The sequence below is a fragment of the Herpailurus yagouaroundi genome, unplaced genomic scaffold (assembly GCF_014898765.1).
Source record: "Herpailurus yagouaroundi ecotype Mexico unplaced genomic scaffold, PumYag 100, whole genome shotgun sequence".
Classification (NCBI taxonomy): Eukaryota; Metazoa; Chordata; class Mammalia; order Carnivora; family Felidae; genus Herpailurus; species Herpailurus yagouaroundi.
Window position 1 is genome coordinate 7,436,699 of NW_024412391.1, and position 23,200 is coordinate 7,459,898.

The 23,200-nt window shown below is 46.6% G+C and overlaps 1 protein-coding gene and 1 long non-coding RNA gene across 6 annotated transcripts in view; one reads left to right on the forward strand and one right to left on the reverse strand.

The window, feature by feature from the left end:
• Nucleotides 1-23,200, forward strand: part of DENND2A (DENN domain containing 2A) — a 103,836-nt gene that overhangs the window by 3,604 nt on the left and 77,032 nt on the right. For 3 of the 4 annotated variants that reach the window (XM_040471790.1, XM_040471791.1, XM_040471793.1), the window contains exons 1-2: nt 10,003-10,091; nt 22,932-23,033. In XM_040471790.1, coding sequence (XP_040327724.1) covers nt 10,018-10,091; nt 22,932-23,033 — 176 coding nt within the window. In that variant the 5' untranslated portion in view covers nt 10,003-10,017. Of the gene's footprint in view, nt 1-10,002; nt 10,092-22,931; nt 23,034-23,200 lie in introns of those variants that run through there. The other variant, XM_040471792.1, reaches the window with a different exon arrangement.
• Nucleotides 245-22,993, reverse strand: LOC121028246 (uncharacterized). Of its 2 annotated transcripts, none has more exons than XR_005789143.1 (5): nt 22,907-22,993; nt 8,422-8,541; nt 2,818-3,200; nt 1,099-1,290; nt 245-701 (listed from the first exon to the last, which is right to left on the reverse strand). It is a non-coding gene; the product is annotated as an uncharacterized LOC121028246 (long non-coding RNA). The 2 variants fall into 2 exon arrangements; XR_005789142.1 differs by lacking the exon at nt 22,907-22,993 and adding an exon at nt 9,332-9,640.

Sequence of the window (23,200 nt, forward strand, 5' to 3'; positions counted from 1 at the left end):
CCCCCCCCCCCCCCCCCGCCACGCACACACACAGGCTACCCAACAGAAAGACTGACAGACACATGTACCCCTTTAGTTATAGGAGAAAAGTCAGTGTCTGGAACTGAGGTGAGTGAGTAGCTCAGTTTTCTACATTTGATATCCAAAGACAGAATATGTTGGGAAGCCAGAGTCAGACCATCTTTTACCCTTGTGTCAAGATCATTGTCTGATCTGGGCAAAAATGTATCCTGTCGACTCCCAGCTTGCCCGGAGTTAAGCCCTTTGCCAGCTGCAGTCCAGAATTGCTTTGCCTTTGGCTTCTCTTTGATGCATCCATCCTTGGCCTGCAGTTGACTGGAAGAGGGGTGAGCCCTAGACCCCCTTTTCTAACAGGCTGAATTGCCAAAAACTGCTATCTTTTTCTTCTCCCTGGCCTGAAGGAAGGATGGGGTGAGTCATCTTCATGGCAAGCTCAGGGAAGAGGTTTGCTTCCCTCAACAGTGGGTAACGAAGAGGTCCCACGGCTCCCCTTCAGAAGGGAATGAGAGTAGGATCGAGCTGGAGTGGGATCAGGACAGGAAGTCCTGACAGTGACCATTTTTTCCATGGTATCCAGGCCTTCCTTGGGCTGTGCGTCTTATCAGGAGGGCTTGTCAGACCAGTTCAAACACAGTATCAGATGCATTTCCTTTGGTAGTTTTGTTTTCCTAAAAAGCATACTATAAAGCTTTAAGATTACTCTTGTACACGTAAAGCATACTATAAAGTTTTAAGATTACTCTTGTACACGTACTTGTATATGTACGTATATTTTTCTATGTAAACTGTGAAAGTTATATTTGCTATAAAACATTTAAGCAATAAGAAAACAGAATAAGATGAAACATGAAAATTTACTGCATACTCTCTCCCTCCTTAAAGGCAATCCCTGTTTGGTATATATTCCAAATAGCCTCAGACTTTCTTCTTTGCCTGTAATATGTTTGCTTGTTTGTTTACAGAAGTGGAAACATGCTATCATAATTGAACACTCGTTTGTGAGAATAATTCTGTGGGGGACCTACATAGTCCTACTGTTTCTTTGCATGGATTGCCTTCATTTGTTTAACAAATTACCTGTTTTTGAGCCATTGGTTGCTTCTGAGTTTAGCCACTACAAGCACTCTGGGTCACTTGTTCCAATAGTTCTGTAAGATAAATTCCCAGAAGTGCAATTGCTAGATTAAAATAGATTTCAAAGCCAAATGGATATTGAATATATTTGTGCCCAGTGACGTATAATTTAAAAATGAGATCCTGATGCTCAGCCTTAAAAACAAAAACAAAAACAAAAAACAACTGTAAAATGTATTATTACCTCTCTCTTCCTTAACCCAAGCATTACCACCCCAGCTCCCCACTGAATGTACTCTGAATTTCTATGTAATACAAAAATTAAAATTCATAGTGTGGTACATTCATAGAGGCAATCTACTACTTTGAGTTATATTAAATTTTTTTTTTAATTTTTTTTTCAACGTTTATTTATTTTTGGGACAGAGAGAGACAGAGCATGAACGGGGGAGGGGCAGAGAGAGAGGGAGACACAGAATCGGAAACAGGCTCCAGGCTCTGAGCCATCAGCCCAGAGCCCGACGCGGGGCTCGAACCCACGGACCGCGAGATCGTGACCTGGCTGAAGTCGGACGCTTAACCGACTGCGCCACCCAGGCGCCCCGAGTTATATTAAATTTAAAAAGGCAATATATTAACATTATGATCTCTAGGAGATTTTTTATGTTTTGTAGTTTGTGATCCAACAAACCATCTTAATTTTTGTCTCTTGGTTGGCTGTTGGTTTCATGTTCCCACAACCTCGATCCCACATAATCACGATTCCACATATTGTGTAGGCGGGAACCTGGGATGGGTGGGGTGGGTTACACACAAGAGTCAACCCAGTGCAGTAATCTAAAGTACCTCCCTCTTTCTCCCTCATTCTTGCTTCTCAGAAAAAAATGTAGTCAGGGTTGTGTTTGACTTAGCAAGTTCTCTGCAAATTCACTATGGGGAATGGATAGGGGAACCATAAGATACAAACCGGGCCACTTTGAAAGTAAAAAGGGAGCACTTAAGATAAGTTGTTGGGGTGCCTGGGTGGCTCAGTCAGTTAAGCAGCTGACTCTTGGTTTTGGCTCAGGTCATGATCTCACAGTTTCATGAGTTCAAACCCGCGTTGGGCTCTGTGCTGACAGCGAGGATCATGCTTGAGATTCTCCCTCTCTCCCTCTCTTTCTCTGCCTCTCTCTCTCTCTCTCTCTCTCTCAAAATAAATAAATAAACAAAATTAAAAAAAAAAAAAAAAAGGTAAGTTGTTAATTGATCTACAACAGGCCTGCCCTGGGACTATCCCTGGAAACTGCAACTTGCGGATGCCCTGGGAAAGGGTGAGAGCTGGCCATTATCTGTCCGTTCTCCCTGCTGGTCCAGGGGCATTGACACAAGCAGAAATGAGTTTGCACCATCCCTCTGCCCCCCAGCCTTTCATAGCCCCCCTAGAGTAGAGCCCGAAGCGCAGGGAAGGAGGAGGGGTCAGCTGGATAACCCGGTGCTACATGTGAACTTCTCATTCCCACTAAAGGAGTCAGAGGAGTTGGACACTCCTGTCCCTGCCTACCCCCAGCTCACCATGGGAAAAAAAAAAATCACGACTGCCTTTTCTCAGCAAATTGGAACCATTAAAGCAGGACACTTCTATCATTTTGTCTGTGCTTTTCATGTCCCTGTGAATTAACAGGCTCAACCTCCCTGGATGTCCCATTTGTATGGGATCAGCAAATCGGGATTAAAACTCACCTTGCGTGGTCAGGGGAGATGTTAGTTGGGGGAGAAGCCACAGAGCACTGATCTGATCGCTGGGCAGGGGTGACGGGGGCACCTGAGGTTTAGAACTTGCCTCCCCTACAGCTGGAGCAGGCCAGCTTCTCAGCCACAGACTCGCCCAGGGTGGAGACTGGGAAGACACAGAGGAACTTCTCGAAGCAGCTTGCCTCTGAGCTTCTCTGCCAGAAAACGTCTCCAGCTCTCTGGGGGCGCAGGGGGGTTCTCTGCTTAATACTCTGACTTGCGGGTGAGAGTGGTTCAGATGTGGAATGAAGTGTGTGGTCATCCAACCCCCAGCAAAGCTCCCCGGCATCTTGTGGCCGCTGTCATCCTTTACATCTGGCCCATTTCACCATCTGTGTTGGTGACAGGCAACAAACACAACAAACACACACAAGCTCCCAGGACATCAAAAAGAGACCAGTGCTCTCTGTTTACCCTCCAGCTGAACTGGTGCATCTAATGGGGTGAAAAAATGTCCGAGAAAATTAACCCCCTAATGCCTCCCAGAACATGGAGACTTAAGGTCTCAGCAGTGCCGAGGGAGGGTCACAGAGGCTCTCCTTTCCCCTGAACCCTGGATAGCCCGGATCCCGGGCCTGAGGCAGAGAGGAGGGAGTTGGGGAGGGGGTCAAAGAGACAGCTTCTTTGGTTCAGGCTCCAGGTTCAAGCTGCCAACCTCCTGGAGGAAAAGAGAAGGAGGGGGTTTCAGGATGGGGACCTGGAACAGCAGAAAGAGCCCCCGGGGGCAGGTCCACCAGCAACAACCCCCCCCCCCACCAAGTCCCTGAAATCTGGCTTCCTTCCCTAACCCTCTGCTGAGACCTTATCCTAAGTTTCTAATGAAGCCCGTTCACTGTTCTTTAGCTCCCTAGTGTATGCGACACCCTGACCCAGGTCAAGGTTGATGGAGAACTGATGTGCACTGATACACTGTCCACTTGTCAGAATGGCTAATGCTTCTGAACCACTTAGTAAGCAGTCACTGCCCAAGCTCCCAGTGTCCCACATTCCTGGGAACCCCAACCGCCCCAGATCCAGCCATCACAGGGTTCACCATAAGGCCAATTCTCATTGGCTCGTGTCCCAGCCACAGCTTTGTTAAGTACTCTGCGTATTGCCTCCCCACCTGAGACACCACAAGATTTTGGTTATTCTAATTATCTGTAGAAAAGGAGATCTTCACTGATTCATTTTCTTTTTCTTATTCAACAAGCATTTGTACCTCGCCCACAGTAGCCTAGTGTGGGTTAGGCACTGCAGAGGAATAAAAAGAAGCCCAACCCTCATGTCCTACCACTGTCTAGTTGGAAGGCCCAGATGAGGACACATAAAAAGAAACTGAGTCAGTGGGGCACCTGGGTGGCTCAGTGGCTTGGGCATCTGACTCTGGCTCAGGTCATGATCTCACGGTTCAGTTCGTGGGTTCAAGTCCCGCGTCGGGCTCTGTGCTGACAGCTCAGAGCCGGGAACCTGCTTTGGATTCTGTCTCCCTCTCTCTGCCCCTCCCCCTGCTCACTTGCTCTTTCTCTCTCTCTCAAAAATAAATAAACACTGAAAAAAATTAAAAAAAAAAAAAGAAAGAAACTGAGTGAAGCTGAGTAACAGGGGCAGTGTAAGAGTGCCCCATGCCTATTTCTTCACTCTCTGCACTTTTCTCTCAGGGATCTCCTTCATGCTCACAGGTTCGTGGGCTCCCTCCCAGATTTACACCCCCAGGGGTGTTCTTTCACCAGACCCCTAAATCTTTCCCTCTGACTGCCTACTCCACATGGCTCCTCTTGAATGTGCCATTTTAACCCCATCATGTCCAAAAGAGTGTGTTTCTCCATTCTGTATTCTCTTTATTTTCCCAGGTGAGCAAGTCTTAACTCCTCCTCCTTCCTTTCAGGACATCCCCCAGTGTAAGCCCCCAAGCCATTCCATCTTCTCCTGGCTCACATCCCATCGGTCCCTGTGTCCCAGGTGGGAGTGTACCTTCCTGCTCTTGCCTCACCTGCAACCTTCTCCTTTCCCAGCTGTTGGAACCCAGTCTCCTCTTAAGGGCCACCAGGTCCGACCTCTTCTTTGAGGCAGTCTGTGGCCATTCCGACTTCCATTGCCCACCTCTGCGTTCCTCCAGTTTGTATTTGTTTGGTAACATCCACCACTGTAGTTCAAATTTAGTCCTTAAACTCGTGAACCGTATGTCAGTCATTCCCTGGACTAATCTTGTCGTTTGATCGTGAACAACTGCAGTCTTTTACTGCCATTCGGTTGTTTGGGTTTATAGCTGTTATTCCTCCCTCTAAGAGGCAGGGACCATCCCATATACTTGTGTATTTCCCAGCATCCCCCCACCACCCAGCACCTCACGCTCTTTGATTCATCTTACTGATTAAATTCACATCTCTCCATGCTGGCCCAGATGAGCTAAATAAAGTCATAGGAGAAAGACCATTTCCCTTTCTCAAAACCTAGCTAAGTAAAAATGAACGTGTTCCCAGGCATTGCACAACTTGCAAGTCCCAAACACCAGAGACAGATAGTAAACAAACAGAGCCAGGGCCTCGGAGTTCAGGGAGCCAGAAAACGGAGGGGGAGGGGAGTCAGGATGAGCCGGCTGTGCTGATCTCAGTGGGCTCCTCCTACTTTCACATCTAGCTCTGAAGCTGAGCCTGAGCACGTCCTGGTTCCTCCTACTGAAAAGGAAAAGGGGTCAGCTCCCCTTCCAATGTCAAAACCAACTCACACAGATTACATTGTAACAGCAACTCCGTGCTTGGGAGGGTTTTGCAGCTTTACCACACTTGCAGACAACTGAGGCTGGGTCAGTAGCCCTGCAGATGAGTTGAGGAGGTATTATTATCATCGACACAAGCTCCTGTGTTATTACTCCTGTTTGTATTATTTGGCAGAGTTAAGCTCGCTTTATTACAGAAGGGACGTGTGGAGCACTTTTTACAGGACATGTGCTGTGCTGAATGCTTTACAGGTGCATTCTCATTTAATCCTTACTTGCAGTCTTTCAAAATAGGTGCTACAATTATCACAGTTTTACAGAGGAGAGGACTAAATCTTTGCAAAGTAACTTGTCCAAGGTCCCACAGCCTCAAGTGACAGAATGGGAATTTGAGCGTGGGTCTATTTGCAAACTCTTTGCTTTTCACCCCATCTCTCAAGGCCTTTCCCCCCCCGAACAGGGAGCTGTGGCAGAGAGGCCTGGGCCCCCTTCTCCCTCTCTGGGCTCGGGAGCCACGGTGCCGGCCCCGGGAAAGGGGGTGCGAGATGACGTCTTCCTCTAAGATTGCTGCCTTTTGTCCAAATGTGCTGGCCAGGAGCCAAGCTGGAAACTCTCTGCTCATGGAAAGAAAGAGAACAGAAGCCAGCAAAAGAGGGTGGGAAAGGGTCTGAGGGGGAGGAAAGGAAGAGGAGGGCAGGAATTAGGGAGAGAGGAGGTGGGAAAGTGAGGAGTTTGGGGCAGCACAGCTGGAGTCAGAGATGGGTGTCAGGAAGCAAATAAAATGTGCCTTTCAGGTGCATCCCTTCAAGTGGCTACCTCGTGGTGTGGTGCGGCAGCCAGCCCTGGGAGGCACAGGCCCCTGGGAGGCACAGGCCCCTGGGAGGCACAGGCCCCTGGGAGGCACAGGCCCCTGGGAGGCACAGGCCCCTGGGAGGCACAGGCCCCTGGGAGGCACAGGCCCGGGGGCTCTCCAGGTGCCCAAGGGTCAGGACAGATGGGGCAGGGGGCCCTGCCTCCCCTCCTCAGTATTACTGTTCGGTGAGGTCAGGTTACAGTGAACATCAGGAGAGCATTCAGAGGAAAAATAAGTCACAAAATGGCAGCCTGAGGGCTGCTTCTGGAAGTGGAAGAGAGGGCCAGGCAGTGCCTTGGTGCCAGGGTGTTCATGGTGGGCAGGAAGGAGATGGAGGGGAGGTAAGAGAGGGGATGGATGCTGGGTACTTGGAATAAAATCCAAGTAACACTTTTACTGAGTAGCTACTCTGTATCCAGGAGGGGAAGGTCTGTACCCGCCCCCCCCCCCCCGCATTTATTTGGGTGTTAGGCACTGGACTTTTGAATCTGACAACCTGGATTTATTCAGCATGCATGTGACCTTGGGAAAAACTTACTCCCTCCAGGCCTCAGTTTCCACATCTGTAAAGGGGAGGCAATAGTAGGGTTGGTGTGAGGATTCAACAAAACAATCCATGTAGAATCTTGCCTAGAGAATAGTAGATGCTCAATAAACGTTAGCCATGAGTTCATTATTGCAGTTGGAAGTGGCAAACATGTGGACCTTGGGTAAAAAGTATTTAAATAATAGTCGAAGCATGCTTATTAGATGATCAAATGTAGATAAGTTAATAACTGCTCTAGAAATTCAGAGAGCGGGGAAGAACTTTAGTTTGTGGGGTGGTCACAGTAGGTTCTGTGGAAATTTCAAACTAGATTTTGAGGGCTTGGTGGGAATATAATAGCAAAGAAAAGGGAGGGTGACAGCCGAGGGAAAGAACATGAACAGAAGTGCGGGGATGGGAACGTTCCAAATTGCTGAAGTGCAGGAGTATTTGCCACTGGACTATCCTAGCTCCTCTTGCCCGCAGTGTAAACTTGGGCAACGTATTTCATTTACATCCGTTTCAGCTGCAAAAACAGCTGATCGCCAGGATGCTGCATCCAATGGAAGGGCGTCTGGGCGTCACCTAACAGAGCCGCCCTCTCTGTCTGTGTCTGGGTGGTTTCTTGCTGGGTCCCTCCTCTCCGTGTTTCAGTGCCTTTCTTTCCCTGTTTGTTTACTTCTCAGTCTTTGTCTTTCTTTCTGATTCTCTGCCTCAACTTCTATCTTACCCTCAGTCTCCAGTTCATTTCTTTTAACCTGCTAACATTAAGTCTCTTTTCCTCCCTGGAATAGGGCAGGGAAGCTCTGAACACTGTATCTGTTCATTTGTCTTTTTATAAAAAGAAAAAGCAGGGGCGCCTAAGTGGCTCAGTTGGTTTAAGCATCCGACTCTTGATTTCGACTCAGGTCATGATCCCATGGTTCCTGAGATAGAGCCCCACGTTGCTGTTTAGGATTCTCTCTCCCTCTCTCTCTCTTCCTCCCTCCCTCCCTCCCCTGTGTGCATGCGCCCTCTCTCTCTCTCTCTCAAAATAAACAAATAACTTGAAAAAAGAAGAGGGGCGCCTGGGTGGCTCGGTCGGTTAAGCGTCCGACTTCGGCTCTGGTCACGATCTCACGGTCCGGGAGTTCAAGCCCCGCGTCAGGCTCTGTGCTGACAGCTCAGAGCCTGGAGCCTGTTTCAGATTCTGTGTCTCCCTCTCTCTCTGACCCTCCCCCGTTCATGCTCTGTCTCTCCCTGTCTCAAAAATAAATAAACGTTAAAAAAATTTTTTTTTAATAAAAAAGAAGAAAAAGCATTCCATGGGAGCCAGTGGCTAAAGTTACCTCGCATCTGTAGGGCAAATGCTTTTGTTTTTGTCGCTGTTTAAAAATCTCTCAACATCCTAAGACCAAAAACATTTCTCACTTCTTAAAGAACAAAACAAAAACAAAACAAAACAAAACAAACACCAACCACCAAAAACCCACTAACCTCAGAAATCTCTCTGGGTTTCTGAAGAGGTGGGGTGACCAAGAAGAGAGGAGAACCACCTTCATCAAGAACACGGCACTAGTAGACCCAGGTTCTTCTTTCCATAGAAACAGGAGTCATCTGGGGAAAGGAAAGGAGTGTGGAGCTGGTGAGTGAGCTCTGGACGGGGCCACGAACCCTGGGTCCTGCTTCTGCCTTAGCCATCACCCAGCAGGGTGTCCAATAAGGTGAGCCACAAAACTCTTGGGCCACAGTGTCATCGTTTCTAGCCCCAGCTCCCCCCCACCCCCGCCGGTCCGTCCCCTTTCTGTGTTCATATTTAGTAGCTTCTCCAAGCCAGGGGCCTTTCTGACTTCATTATGTGTCCCCTCCCCTTTTTTTCTTTGAATTTCCTCACTAGGCTGGGGCCTCCTAAAAGCACTGTCATTTATAGGCCGGATTCCCAGTACTGACTGGGTCACAAGGGTAGAATTGCTGAGGCCAGGAGGATGTGGAAGGCTGGGTCAGCCTGTGCAGGCGTCATTCCCAACAGGGTCCTGGGAGAAGGGGCTCAGCATTTCCTGAAAGGAAGTGACTCCCATAAATAGACAGAGGGATGGGAAAAGGATTCGTCCATCCCTTCCCTCCTGTCAACTCGGCTCTTCCTTCTGTTGTCCAGACTATGCAAACTCTTGCAAATGTTTTTCATTCAAATGTGTCCCTGCCAGTGTGTGTGTGGGGGGGGGGGGGGGGGGGAGATGTGATATCTGCTTTCTTGTGTATATATCGCAGATCTAAAGAACTGAAGAAGGCGTACGTGCCTTTTATTTGTTCATTTACCCACAGTAACCTCTCATTAGTCCATTCCAATAAAAAGCTGGAGTTTTTCTCAGTGGGGTTTTATTGTCAAGAAAGGAAGGAGAGTGTTCACCTTCTGATTCCATGTCCTATTTCAGGGTTCATTCAAGGGTTCAGCAGCTCTCCTGTAATAAGGCTTATAATATGCTCTTCAGCTTCTTGGAAAGGTGAGGTCGCAGGATAACTTTACTAAGAAGTTTCCGGCACCTCCAGTGCCATGAAGTGTCTCCGCAGGGACAGAAAGGGACTTCTTGAGAGCTGCTCTTCTGACCCTCAGTCGTGCAACGGGAAAGATCAGAGAGCACCCAACCTCCTGCGCTAGGCTGGAGGCAAACCCAGTGGGGCTTGCTCAGCTTCAGCCATACGGTTGCAGATTCATGTTTAAAACTCATACATACAGTAGCTTTACTTTTTCGCTTTGGGAAAGTAGTTGAATGTAGCAGCTGAACACAGATTGAACAGAACACTGCGTGAAGATGTCTGGTGGCACCCATGGGCAGAAGTGCAGCCTAGACTCAGGAGGCGACTGGATCCAGGGGATGCCAGGCCATCTTTGCACTGGCATCATTCTCTCCAACAGCCCAGCCCTCCGCTCCTTACTCCGCAGAGTGAAAGATGGCCACCTCACAGCACTCGTTTCTGTCTTCCAGGACACAGATAGACGCCACTCCCTAGGAGTGAAATCTGATTGGTCCGACTTGAGTCAGGCCTCCTCTGGAGCCAATCAGCTGTGGGTGGGGGTGGGCTCCTCACTCAAACATGGCTGCCAGTGACCCTGGGACCCTTCGAATGAAGGATGGGGCAGTTTGTAGAAAAAGGGAACTGCTTGTGAGGTAGGCAAGCTCGCATGGCGCCTGCCGTATCTACTACTTGGGTCATGTTTCTTTAACCATTTCGTGTTCATTTGTTTTACCATTGTACTCATAAGTATCCTACTTTCTGGGATTCATTCGCTAAGTACTTTGCCAGAGATACTGCTTGTGAAGGAAGTAACGACATTCTAGAGCAAGGGCTCTGGGGCTAGACAGGTCTCTTTTAAAATCTAAGCGTGCCTGGGTGGCTCAGTCGGTTAAGCGTCGGGTCTCGGCTCACGTCAGGATCTGGCGGTTCGTGAGTTTGAGCCCTACATCGGGCTCTGTGCTGACAGCTCAGAGCCTGGAGCCTGCTTCGGATTCTGTGCCTCCCTCTCTCTCTCTCTCTGCCCCTTCCCCATTCACACTGTCTCCCTCTCAAAAAAGAGTAAACGTTAAAAAAAAAAAAAAACCCTTAAAAAATATATAAAAAGGGGGCGCCTGGGTGGCTCAGCCGGGTAGGCCTCCGGCTTCGGCTCAGGTCATGATCTCACGGTTCCTGGGTTCAAGCTCCGCGTCGGGCTCTGTGCTGACAGCCTGGAGCCTGGAGCCTGCTTCGGATTCTATGTCTCCTTCTCTCTCTGCCCCTCCCTAACTTATACTCTGTCTCTCTATGTCTCTCAAAAAATAAATGTAAAAAAAAAAAAAAGTTAAAAAGAAAAAAATCATGTACCTGTTGGTACATGATCCTAGATACTTAGATTCATCCTTTCTCCCCCCTCCCACCTTCCTTCCTTTCTTTTTTTTTTTTTTTTTTGGTAATAGCTTTATTGAAGTATAATTCACTTACCATAAAAATTCATCCATTTAAAGCCTACAATTTCATGGTTTTTGGTGTATTCACAAAGTTGTGCAACCACCACCACCACAGTGGTTTAGAATATTTTCATCACAGGGAAGAAGAAACCCATACTCCTTAGCAACCACTTATCTACTTTCTGTCTCTATAGCTTTCCCTGTTATAGACATTTCATATAAATGGACTCATACGATATATGGGCTTTTGTGACTGGCTTGTTTTCATTTAGCATAATATTTTCAAGGTTCACGTTGTAGCAGGTATCGGGACTTTGTTACTTTTAGGGCTGGGCAATATTTCATGGTATGGATATACCACATTTGGGTTATCTCTTCATCAGTTGATGGCGTTTGGATTATTTCCACTTTATGGGCATTCTGAATAATGCTGTGATGAATGTTAGTGTAGAAGAACATATGTGGACATATGTTTTCATTTGTCTTGAGCGATGCATTATTTCTGTAATTATGTTTGCGAAGAGCTTAAATCAATGCCTGACAGATCACCGGATGTAGCAGTGCTAATTTCTTTACCCTGACCTTCTCAAAGGTTATGAATGAAAGCTATTTCCTGCTTGCTGCCCTTAGAAGAAAGTCAGGCTCCCTAAAAGGCCTGACCCCTGTGGGTCAGACTCTGAGGTTACTGTCCCCAAGGGGTCCTGGCATCACCAATTAGCAGATTCTTGCATCAGGTTGTGAGAGGTCTCAATCCTGGGTGGTTCTAGTTAAAGATACTGAGGGAGCAGATAAGGAGGTTTGAGGACCAAACTACAGAATTTGGAGTGGAGAGTTACGAATTCCCTATCCTGTCTCTTAAACAGTCATGATTCTGGGCAAGTCTCTGAACCTTGATTTTCTCACCTTCAAAATGAGGATAACAGTAATGCGTCTGGAAATTGGTGGGAGGGAGTGGGCTTCTGTATGTTATCATGTGTGTATACTATGGGTGCTGCACAATGTATTGTAAGCTCTAGGGCTGTCCCAGAAAAAGTCAGATTTTTGAAAATCCACTGAAATCACAGTGGGTTCTGAAGGCAGTTGGAGCCCCTCTGGGGTTGGTGTTAACCGTTCAAGGCTGCAACCCATCATGTGAAACCCATTCTTGCCTGCAGCTGGTTCTCTGGCTCAGAGAAAGATGCGGGTTATCCTCCTGTAGTTCACTACTTCTGCAAGCACATCGGATTTTCTCTTTTTAAGTAGGCTCCATGCCCAGCGTGGGGCTTGAATTCACGACCCTGAGACCAAGAATCATATGCTCTATTAACTGAGCCAGCCAGGCGCCCCAGGCACATCAGATTTGCGGGGTGATCTTACACGAACACCTTTGGGCTGTTTGGTTATTCCAGCATCATTTATTTAAAAAGTCCATCTTTGGGGCGCCTGGGTGGCTCAGTCGGTTAAGCGTCCGACTTCAGCTCAGGTCACGATCTCGCCGTCCGTGAGTTCGAGCCCCGCATCGGGCTCTGGGCTGATGGCTCAGAGCCTGGAACCTGCTTGTGATTCTGTGTCTCCCTCTCTCTCTGCCCCTTCCCCGTTCATGCTCTGTCTCTCTCTGTCTCAAAAATAAATAAAAACTTAAAAAAAAAATAAAATAAAATAAAAAGTCCATCTTTGCCCTAGTGATTTAAGATGCCACCTTTATCATATATAAAGTTATTATTTTTTTTAATTTTTATTTATTTTTGAGAGAGAGAGAGTCTAGACAGAGTGCAAGCAGGGGAGGGGCAGAGAGAGGGAGACACAGAATCCGAAGCAAGCTCCAGGCTCTGAGCTGTCAGCACAGAACCCGATGCAGGGCTCGAACCCACAAACTCTGAGATCATGACCTGAGCCAAAGTCAGAGGCTTAACCCACTGAGCCACCCCGTCACCCTTGCCATATATAAAGTTGTGTGGCTAGGTCTAGCCTTTCTATTTTGTCCCACCAGTGTATTTATCTATTCTTATAGCGGTACCACACTGTTTTAGTTACAGAAGCTTTAGAGTACGTTTTAATATATGATCGTGGTCCCCAAACCCCACCTCCCCACACACATTCTTTTTTATTGTTCTTCTTTCATTTTTCTTTTTATTTTTCTTCTTTCATTTTTCTTAGCTCTTCTTGCATGTCTGGTATTCAGGTTTTAAAGTTTTCATTGTCCTCCTGGGAGGTCCTGGTGGAGGATCAGAGTGGGTTGGGGGCTGAGTTGTCTTTTGGACCTGGCTGTGCTTACTTACTTTAGTAAACTGGTTTTGTAAGATTCTGTTTTCTTTCAAATTCATGAGCATTTAAGACTTCTAGTGCCTGGATAGAACTTACTTTCCCTAAACCTTCCAAACAGCATTTTAAAGCAGTCTTTAATAGAGTGTTAGAACTTGGTAAACTTGGATGAAGGGTTTATAAGACTTTTCTGTAATATTCTGGCAACTGGGGGCACCTGAGTGGCTCAGTTGGTTAAGGTCCAGCTCTTGATTTCAGCTCAGGTCATGATCTCAGGGTTTATGGGTTTGAGCCCCGCATTGGGCTGCACAGACAATGCAGAGTCTGCTTGGGATTCTCTGTCTCCCTCTCTCTCTGTGCCTCCTCCATGCATGTGTGCGCCCCTTCTCTCTCTCCCTCTCTCTCTCTCTTTCTCAAATAAATAAAAAAGTATTCTGGCAATTGTTCTTCAAACTTGAAATCATTTCTGAATAAAAAAAATCTGTAAGGTCATTAGGCTTAGGGTAATATCTTAGTAAAAGCTTTCAGAAAATCTGCACAAATTGTATTCACAGATTCTGCCTTGGTTCACATGTTGATTGACCCCTGCAGTGGAATCCAGCCACTCAGTTCAGTGTAACCTCCTTATGGAATCTGTGCTGCTTTTCATTCAGTGGTTTGTGCCTCTTTAAGTGTTTAGTCATCCTGAGATTATGCAAACATCTATGCAAAGGAAATTCAGCCCATCCTTCAAGCCCAGGCCCACAAAGGATCTTGCCTTCACTCTTTTGTATCAGAGACACTCTTGTGCGTCTTTCCCTCCAGCTTTATTGAGATATAATTGACCTACAACATTCTGTAAGTTTAAAGTATGCAACATGATGATATGATATACGTATACATTGTGAAGGTTAGTTAACACATCTGTCACCTCACAGTTAACTTGTGTGTGTTTGCAGTGAGAACATATAAGAGCTACTCCTTTAGCAACTTTCAAGTACATAGTACAGTCTTGTTATGTGCATCTTCTTTCCTGTACAAGAATGAAAACTCTCAGAGGGCAAATCAATCTCTTTATTTTATATTTCTCTCAGGCTTCGCTCGGTTTCCCTTGCAAAGCAGACACAACTATTAGTTGGAAGAATGAATTATAGGATTATTTTCCTGTTAACCATATGTTTCCATATAATCTCTCTTTGGACCCAGGGCAACATCTGTACTGGGAAGTGGCAGGCCAGAATACAAGTCTTGGTGGTCACTAAGGGAAAGGCGGTAATGAGAACAGTGTCACTTACCCTTTCATTTAGGAGGTAGCTGTGCCATAACAAAACAAGTGCTGGACTGATGGGTTCAGGCCAGCCCAGTGCCCAGCCACACTTGTGGCCATAAGGCAACCAGAGCCTTTTAAGGGGCGCCACAGGGCAGACTCAGACACCCACAGACAACAGGGTTTACATGTTCCCCATTATTTGTGACATTAATAGTAATGTGTGCTTATTATAGAAAGTTTAGGAATCTGTTTTTTGTTGTTGTTGAATTATAGGTAAGTATAGAGAATGGGAAAAAAATCATCCCAAGTTTCTTACCCAGTGACAACTGTTAATCATTTGTTACATTTACTTACAGTCATTTTCTTACACAGTTTTGGAAATTCCTTTTTAAGTTTATTTATTTTGGGGGGGGGGGACGGAGGGTGAGAATCCCAAGCAGGCCCTGTGCTGTCAGTGCAGAAACCATCACGGGGCTTGAACCCACAAACGTGGAGATCATGACCTGAGCTGAAATCAAGAGTGGTCGCTTAACCCCCTGAGCCACCCAGGTGCCCCTTTTACACAATTTGGAATAGGAATAGATTCTTCCTCCTCTTTTTTTTTTTTAATATCTTATTCATATTGGACACAATATTTTTAATTTATTTTTTTTAATAAGAGCTTTATTGGGATATTTCACATACAGTACAGTTCACCCATTTAAAGGGTACAGTTTAGTGGGTTTTGGGATATTTATAGAGTTGTGCAACCATCATCACAATCAATTTTAGGACATTTTTATCACTTTAGAAAGAAACCCCCAGCGCCTGGGTGGCTCATTCGGGTAATCATCGATTTTGGCTCAGGTCATGATCTCACTGTTCATGGGTTCAAGTCCTGCATCGGGCTCTGTGCTGACAGCTCAGAGCCTGGAGCCTGCTTCAAATTCTGTCTCCCTCTCTCTCTGCCCCTCCCTTGCTCATTCTCTGTCTCTCAAAAATAAATAACATTTAAAAAAATTAAAAGAAAGAAAGAAACCCCATACCCATTAGCAGTCACTCCTCTTTTTCTTGCCATATGCACCCTTGACCTAGGCAACCACTACTCTCCTCTCTGCCCTTACAGAATGGTAGTCTCCTTAAACATAATTTCATGTGCTCTATGATAGTCCGTCAAATAGCTATATTATAGTTTATGTTACTATTATATGGTCTGACATTTGAGTTATTTATACACCCGGGCACCCCATTTAGGATTATTTCTTAGGATAGATTCTCCAAATACAGAAGTATATCATCACAGACCATTAAAAAAAAAAAAGAGACCCACAAAAACGTTCAGTCTCCCTCCCAGCTCACTCAGCAAGCTGAGTGACGAAATTCGGCATGGCTGCAAAGCAGTGTAAAACAGTTGTTGATTTTGAAGAGCTGAAGGAGACAGACACTGAAAACAATGAGCTAGAGTCTGTTTCTAGACTGAATGAGATAGTATGAAGCCACAGTTGTCGCATAAGAAGCACCAGATTTGGGTTCAAAACCTAGACCCGTTCCTGGCTCACTCATGAGTTGTTGTATGAACTTGAACAAATGACCTAACCTAATTGAGCCTCTATTTCCTATCAGAAACATGGTAGGCACTTTGGCATTGACTTCTGTAGAGGTTAGAAGTAGGAAGCAGCTTCTGGTGTAGCCCAGAATAGAGAGAAAGAAGAGCAAGTTTAAATATTTGGGAGTTGAGAGGCGCCTGGGTGCTCAGTCAGTTAGACGTCCGACTTTGGCTCAGGTCTTACATGATCCCGTGTTCATGAGTTCGAGCCCCACATCAGGCTCTGTACTGACAGCTCTGAGCCTGGAGCCTGCTTCAGATTCTGTGTCTCCATTTCTCTCTGCCCCTCCCCCACTCACGATCTCTCTCTCTCTCTCTCTCTCTCTCTCTCTCTCTCTGTCTGTCTCAAAAATAAAAATAAACATTAAAAAAATATTTGAGAGTTGAAAGAAGTTGGAACCTGACTCCTCCCAGTTTGGTGACCTCTAATACACAAAAGGAACAAAAAAAGCTTAATTTTTGTTTTAATGAGGACAATACCACTGCATTGCAGGTTTATTATTTTTTTAGTGGGCTCTCTGCCCAACGTGAGGTTCGAACTCAACAACCCCCAGATTAAGAGTCACGTGCTCTACCAACTGAGCCAGTACTTTTTTTCTTACAAGAAAATATATTTACCAGAATTCAGATTCTTAAATCATATTTTGGCAGTGTGAGCATACTTCATAGCTTTTATAACTCATACTTTGATGATTTGTGGCAAACCCATAGGAACTTTTTCCACAGCGGTGACACGGGTAGTTCTCAAGCATTCCCCCGGGGAGGGCTGGCAGCACTAAAACCTTATACACTGTAGCTTAGTGCTCATATGCAAGATGGCCACCTAATTGTACTTTATCTCTTTTTACCTCGACAAAATACACAACCTAAAGGCAACATATGGAAGCGTTTCTACATTGTGAGTGACGGAAAAAGCATGGGTTTGCAAATACTGTCAAGTGAAAATGTGTTTCCATTCTACTAAGGTGGCCAAATACATCGCTCTGTACATAAGAATGTTCTGCAGGTGTGAAACTCGGGTTTATGAAAGGAAGAAGAATAAAAATCTTTAGCTGCCTCTGGCCACAGGAGCATCACAAAGTGTGTGCCTTCCTGCAATGTCAGGCCGTTCTGGCCACAAATTCCCGGTGGCTTCATTTGTCAGACAAACTGACAGGTGCAGGTCAGGCAAATACTGAGCAAATTGTTAAAAGAAAATATCGTCAGTAACTGAGGAGTCATACCGACAGAAAGTCTTAAAATGACTCAGATTATGCTTTTGGGCTTGAGGCCTCCTTTAGCGTGAAAATGAGCTTTTCATTTTCAAATGCTCATTGGAGCATTTACCCCTGGGTTCAAGGGACAGAGGCAACTAACTGTGGGCTGATAACTCCTCCACCAGATCTTGGAGCTGCTCCGAAATAGGCGCAAACGGACACACTGGAGTGAAAGGCTGCCTTACAAAGGAGAGGCCATAGGAGAGTATTTCTGTTGCCGACTGACGATGCAAGAGGCAGAAAGATAAATATGGTTTAGCAGCTCTGACACCGTCCCATGACTTCCCTGGGGAGCTTAGAGATGCATATTCCTAGGCCCTCCTGGCAGTATGATTCACTCTGTCTGGGGTGGGGGCCAGATCTCCTCATGATCTGCAGTTGTTCCTGCTTTTTGTTTTTAACTTTTTTTTTTTTTAATGTGAAACCTCATGGGTTTTTTTTCTTTTCTTTTAATTTACATCCAAATTAGTTAGCATATAGTGCAACAATGATTTCAGGAGTAGATTCCTTAGTGCCCTTACCCATTTAGCCCATCTCCCCTCCCATGCCCCCTCTAGTAACCCTCTGATGTTCTCCATATTTATGAGTCTCTTATGTTTTGCCCCCTCCCTGTTTTTTATTATCTTTGTTTCCCTTCCCTTATGTTCATCTGTTTTGTCTCTTAAAGTCCTCATATGAGTGAAGTCATATTATATTTTTCTTTCTCCGACTGATTTCACTTAGCATAATACCCTCCAGTTCCATCCACGTAGTTGCAATGGCAAGATTTCATTCTTTTTGATTGCCGAGTAGTACTCCATTGTATATATACTCCACATCTTTATCCATTCATCCATCGATGGACATTTGGGCTCTTTCTATACTTTGGGTATTGTTGATAGTGCTGTTATAAACATGGGGGTTGCATGTGTCCCTTCAAAACACCACACCTGTATCCCATGGATAAATACCTAGTAGTGCAATTGCTGGGTCATAGGGTGGTTCTATTTTTAGTTTTTTGACGAACCTCCATACTGTTTTCCAGAGTGGCTGCACCAGCTTGCATCCCCCCCCCTTTTTTTTAAGAGAGAGCGCTAGGAGAGAGAGGCAGAGGGAGAGGGAGAGAGAGAGAGAGAGAGAGAGAGAGAGAAATAGAGAGGGAGAATCCTAAGCAGGCACCACACACAGTTCAGAGCCCAAAGTGGGGCTTGATCCCATGACCTTGGGATCCTGACCTGAGCTGAAATCAAGAGTTGGATGCTCAACCGACTGAGCCACCCATGCACCCCTTATAATGTATTTTTTGATGGAGATAATAACTCACATAAAATTTACCACTTAGAAGTGTACAGTTTTGGGCATCTGGGTGGCTCAGTCCATTAAGCATCCAACTCTTGGTTTTGACTCAGGTCATGATCTCACGGTTTGTGAGTTCGAGCCCTGCATCGGGCTCTGCACTAACAGTGCAGAACCTACTTGAGATTCTCTCTCTCTCATTCTCTCTCTGCCCCTCCCTTGCTCGTGCTCTCTCTTTCTCTCAAAATAAATAAGTAAACTTTAAAAAAAAGTGTACAGTTTAGTGACTTGTAGTATATTCACTGTGTTGTACAACTGTCACTGAATATTTGTGTCATCCCCAAAAGAAACCCTTACTTACATATCGGCAGTCAGTCCCAACTCCCCTTCCCTCTATGGACTTGCCTACCCTAGACATTTCGTATGAATGGAATCATACAACCTGTAGTGAAGACTACCTGGCTTCACCAGACTGGTTCCCCAAGTGGCAGTGGAGGAAAGAGCAGACAGGCAGGCGTGGGCAGGATCCTGGAGGAGCCGCTCTCCCCCTTCCTTTCCCTGGTGAGAGCGTGCAAGCGCCCAAGCACGAGCAGGGGAAGGGCAGAGGGGAGGTGCCAAGCAGTCTCCAGGCTATCCGTGCAGAGTCTGATGCAGGGTTCGATCCCACAATCATGACCTGATCTGAAACCAAGAGTCGGACACTCATAGCTGAGCCACCCAGGCACTCCAGAGATACTTAGGTTTTAATTAATGATTTCACCTTTTAGTACTCCAAGGTCCTTAAGGAAAGTGTTTTCAGAGATCAAGCTGGAACTTCAAGCTTAGTGGATTAACGTAAGGGAATTAAAAAAAAATTTTTTTTAACGTTTATTTATTTTTGAGAGACAGGGAGAGACAGAGTGTGAGCGGAGGAGGGGCAGAGAAAGAGGGAGACACAGAATCTGAAGCAGGCTCCATGCTCTGAGCTGTCAGCACAGAACCCGATGCGAGGCTCGAACTCACAAACTGTGAGATCATGACCTGAACTGAGGTCGGACACTTAACTGCTTAACCGATTTAACCAAGGCGCCCCAATGTAAAAGAATTTTAAAATAATACAGGTTTTTGATCCGGTAATGTCAGTCTGGAGCAGTTACATTTTCTGTGGGCCTTTGAGACTGACCAGAAGCATCTCACTAAAAAATATATTCATGTACCACCCGTTTTTTAGCTTCAGAATTTTGTCTAACATTTTAAATTGAATTAAAATGATCAGTACTAATTATTAGTACTAATTAAGCCCGTCTGATGAATGTCTCCATTGTATTTTTATGGAAAGCAATTGAGTGAGAAAATGTGTTTTTATTAGTCATACATTCATTATACCTCCTGGAAACCAGTCTGGATCACAAGGCCAGATTGCCCAGGAAGAAATAAAGAACGTTGGGTTGCGTAAGAAATCACCTGAGGCCTTTGCTTTACTGTATTGAAATGCAGCTTCCAGGCCATTGCCCGGACAGTTGGTTTTGGTACATTGGACTGGTGCCCAGGAATCTACCTGTCTGACGAGGTCCCCCGGTTCCCAGATTCCCAGTGGACCACACTTGAAATCGCTCCATCTTGCAATCCCAGACCTATAAAGTGATAATGAAGTTATGGTAATTTTAAGTCAGAGAACTTCCCATCAACAAATTAGGCTGGGCTTGTCACCTAACTAATGACTCTTAAACAACACAGGTGAAAAGGGAAGGGTCATAGGTTTTGGGGGGGGCCGCATTTTCCATTCCTCTGTGAATTCAGAAATGCCAGCACGCTGATTGCTGAGTGGGGGACGTTCTTTGCCTTCTGAGTTCCAGTCCCTGAAGCTTCTTGGAATATGACATCAGCTATTTCTCCAAAGACCATGCGTTTAGCACTCGAAGCTGTTACTGCCCCATAGGAATCGTCTTCACTTCAGTACCGTATTAAGTGCTTCTTGTGACTTCAACCTCAGAGTCCATATGTGGTTCTCCATGCAGGAGACACAGTGGCCTTTGTCCCTTTTGGAAAAGCTCTGGCTTTCTGGGAAGTATAGGGAAATTGTTCTCTTTGGGGAGAGCTGGATGCCAGGGCCGATAGTGACCCAAGCACAGTCCGGGTGTTCTCCCTGAGGGCACACTCCCTGTCTTCCTCATCCTTGAGGCCCAGAGCGTCCTGCACAAAGCCTGGCACCTCGTTGTAGTGCCAGGGAAAGAGGGTGCCAGCTTGAAAGAAGAGGGTAGGTGGACAGAGCAGCCGCTCACGGGGAACAAGGCTGCATCCCTGCGGTCGGTCTGTGTGGAGGCAGAATGCAGGCACGAAGGGGGTGGCGGGGGCGGCCACTGTCCCTGCCATCTGACAGGCCTTGCGCCAGATTCAGGACAGAAGGGCAGTGTCTTTCATTCCGGCCAAATGGAGAGGCTCCAGAGTTTTGTTGGGTTTTTTTTTGAATTTTTTAAATTGTGGTATAGTGGACCAGAAGCTTTGTGGAACTTACGAGAGGGGCAATGAGTTCCTTCCTGTCTCTGAAAGGCCCTTCAGTGCTCTTTTCCATAAGAGGGGAGGAGAACCCTGGGTCTGGCTGTCTTAAAGAGCTGGGCTTGGGGCGCCTCGGTGGCTCAGTTGGTTGAGTGTCCGACTCTTGGTTTCAGCTCAGATCATGATCCCACAGTCGTGGAATCGAGTCCCACATTGGGCTCTGTGCTGAGCATTGAGTCTGCTTAAGATTCTTTCTCTCACTCTCTCTCTCTCTCCCACTCTCTCTCTCCCTGTGCCGCCTCACCCCCACTTGTGCTTGCTCTCTCACTCATTCTCTAAGAATCTTAAAAAAAAAAAAAAAAAGAGCGGGGCTTGCTTCCAGCATGGCCATCCCCCAAGCTGCAGGGTGCCACATGACTGGTAAGGGGCAGTTGAGGTCTGTGCGCAGGCCTGAGCCTCTTTCCTCCTCCCCAAACGCACACCTTCTTGGACCAGCCTGTTCTCTTCCTGTATTTTCAGCTCACCAGTCCTACCCTGCTTCTTTTTAATTTGTTACCCACACTCACTCTCCTTTTTCTCTTCCTCCTGCTGGCCTCCCTCTCCTTGTTCCCGGGAGTTATATGGATGTCTTGAAGCCTAGCCCTTTGATTTTTTGTAGGAAGGGGATGCCCAGGCCAGGAGTTTGGGCAGCCCACCCTGTCACCTGGCAGATAAACTCTCCTGGGAGAGGGGATGGGAATTTCGGAACTTTAGAGGAATTCAGAAGAGGAAGTCCCTGGAGGGTCAGTGGGAAAAAAAATGTGAATCTCCAATATCTCAATACTCCTTGAAACTCTAGTCAAAGAATTACCTCGTCCCCCTCGGGAGGGACGGGGACGAGGTAAATGAATTGCATAGCCCATCCTGTTGGCATTCTCTGATGGGCCTCATCTTCCAAACCATGTCCACCTGAGCAATGTCCATTTGTCCTCGTGTTGAGAGACCCAGAGTTCTATAGGGACTTGCTGTTGAAATCATACATTTTATTTTATTTTATTTTATTTTATTTTTAATTTTCTTAACATTTGTTTATTTTTTGAAAGACAGAACATGAGTAGGAGAGGGGCGGGGGGCAGGGGGGAGACACAGAATCTGAAGCAGGCTCCAGGCTCAGAGCCGTCAGCACAGAGCCTGACATGGGGCTCGAACTCAGAAGCTGTGAGATCATGACCTGAGCCAAAGTCGGACGCTTAACAGACTGAGCCACCCAGGTGCCCCGAAATCATACATTTTAATCAGCCACTTCACTTCAGTTGAATGTCAGGCTCTGGCATATTGTGCAACCACCATGGCGCTGAGGCAGCTGCTTTGGTATCCACATGGTCCTGATTATTTTCCAGGTCTAAGGTGCCCCGTGGGATTCCTGGGTTTGCCAGAACCACCTAGTTTCCCTTAGACAGATGACCCTAGGGGTTACATGTTTCCTCCCCTGGGTTTGCGGCCGCTGGGAGAGGTCCTTCCTGCGTGGTTCCAAAGCCAAGGACGCTGTGGGTGCGTGCTTCTCGTGAGGGCCAGCGCAAAAGTACCTCTGTGCAGATGTTTCTGCTTTGGCACCTAGTTTATTTCTTGTTTCAAGTAAAGTAACAACTCGTTTCTTCTTTGGGGACTTTTAGCTCATTACGGGTTCTTAGGCTGAAAGTGTCACGTTGAGCTGGTATCTGTTTTGCTTACACACACACACACACACACACACACACACACACACACACACGAGATTGGCATGGGGTCTGGAGGTGAAGAGGTTGGTATGGGGTCTGAGTCCAGGTGGACCTCGGGATTCTGTGCCCTTGCGCCCTCCCCTGGGTCCGGGATTCTGAAGGGTGTGTTCCAGTCACACATACCCCCGCCCCACTCTGGGGCTGGACTCTATCAGGGATAAATAGTTCAGGGTGTGGGCCCTAGATCTGCTGTGGTGACTCACCAAGTGTGCATCCCTGTTCCCCCAGGCGACTTGGAGCTCCTCTTGGTGCTGACATGATGACAGTGTGCAGGCCGGCCAAGGGCAGCCACAGCCAGACTGAAAACCTGAGCTACAAATTGGCTGACAAGTAAGAGTTTTTCTCCCCCGAGAGTGTAGGAATTGGCCTGGATTCTCAGTTTCCTTCCTTTCTCTGTCTCCTTTCCCTCCTCTCTGACCTCACTTCCTTGGACCAAGGAGGAGTTCTTTTCCCGGTCATTGTGATGCGCCTCCTGTACATCCTCCCCAAGGCGCTGC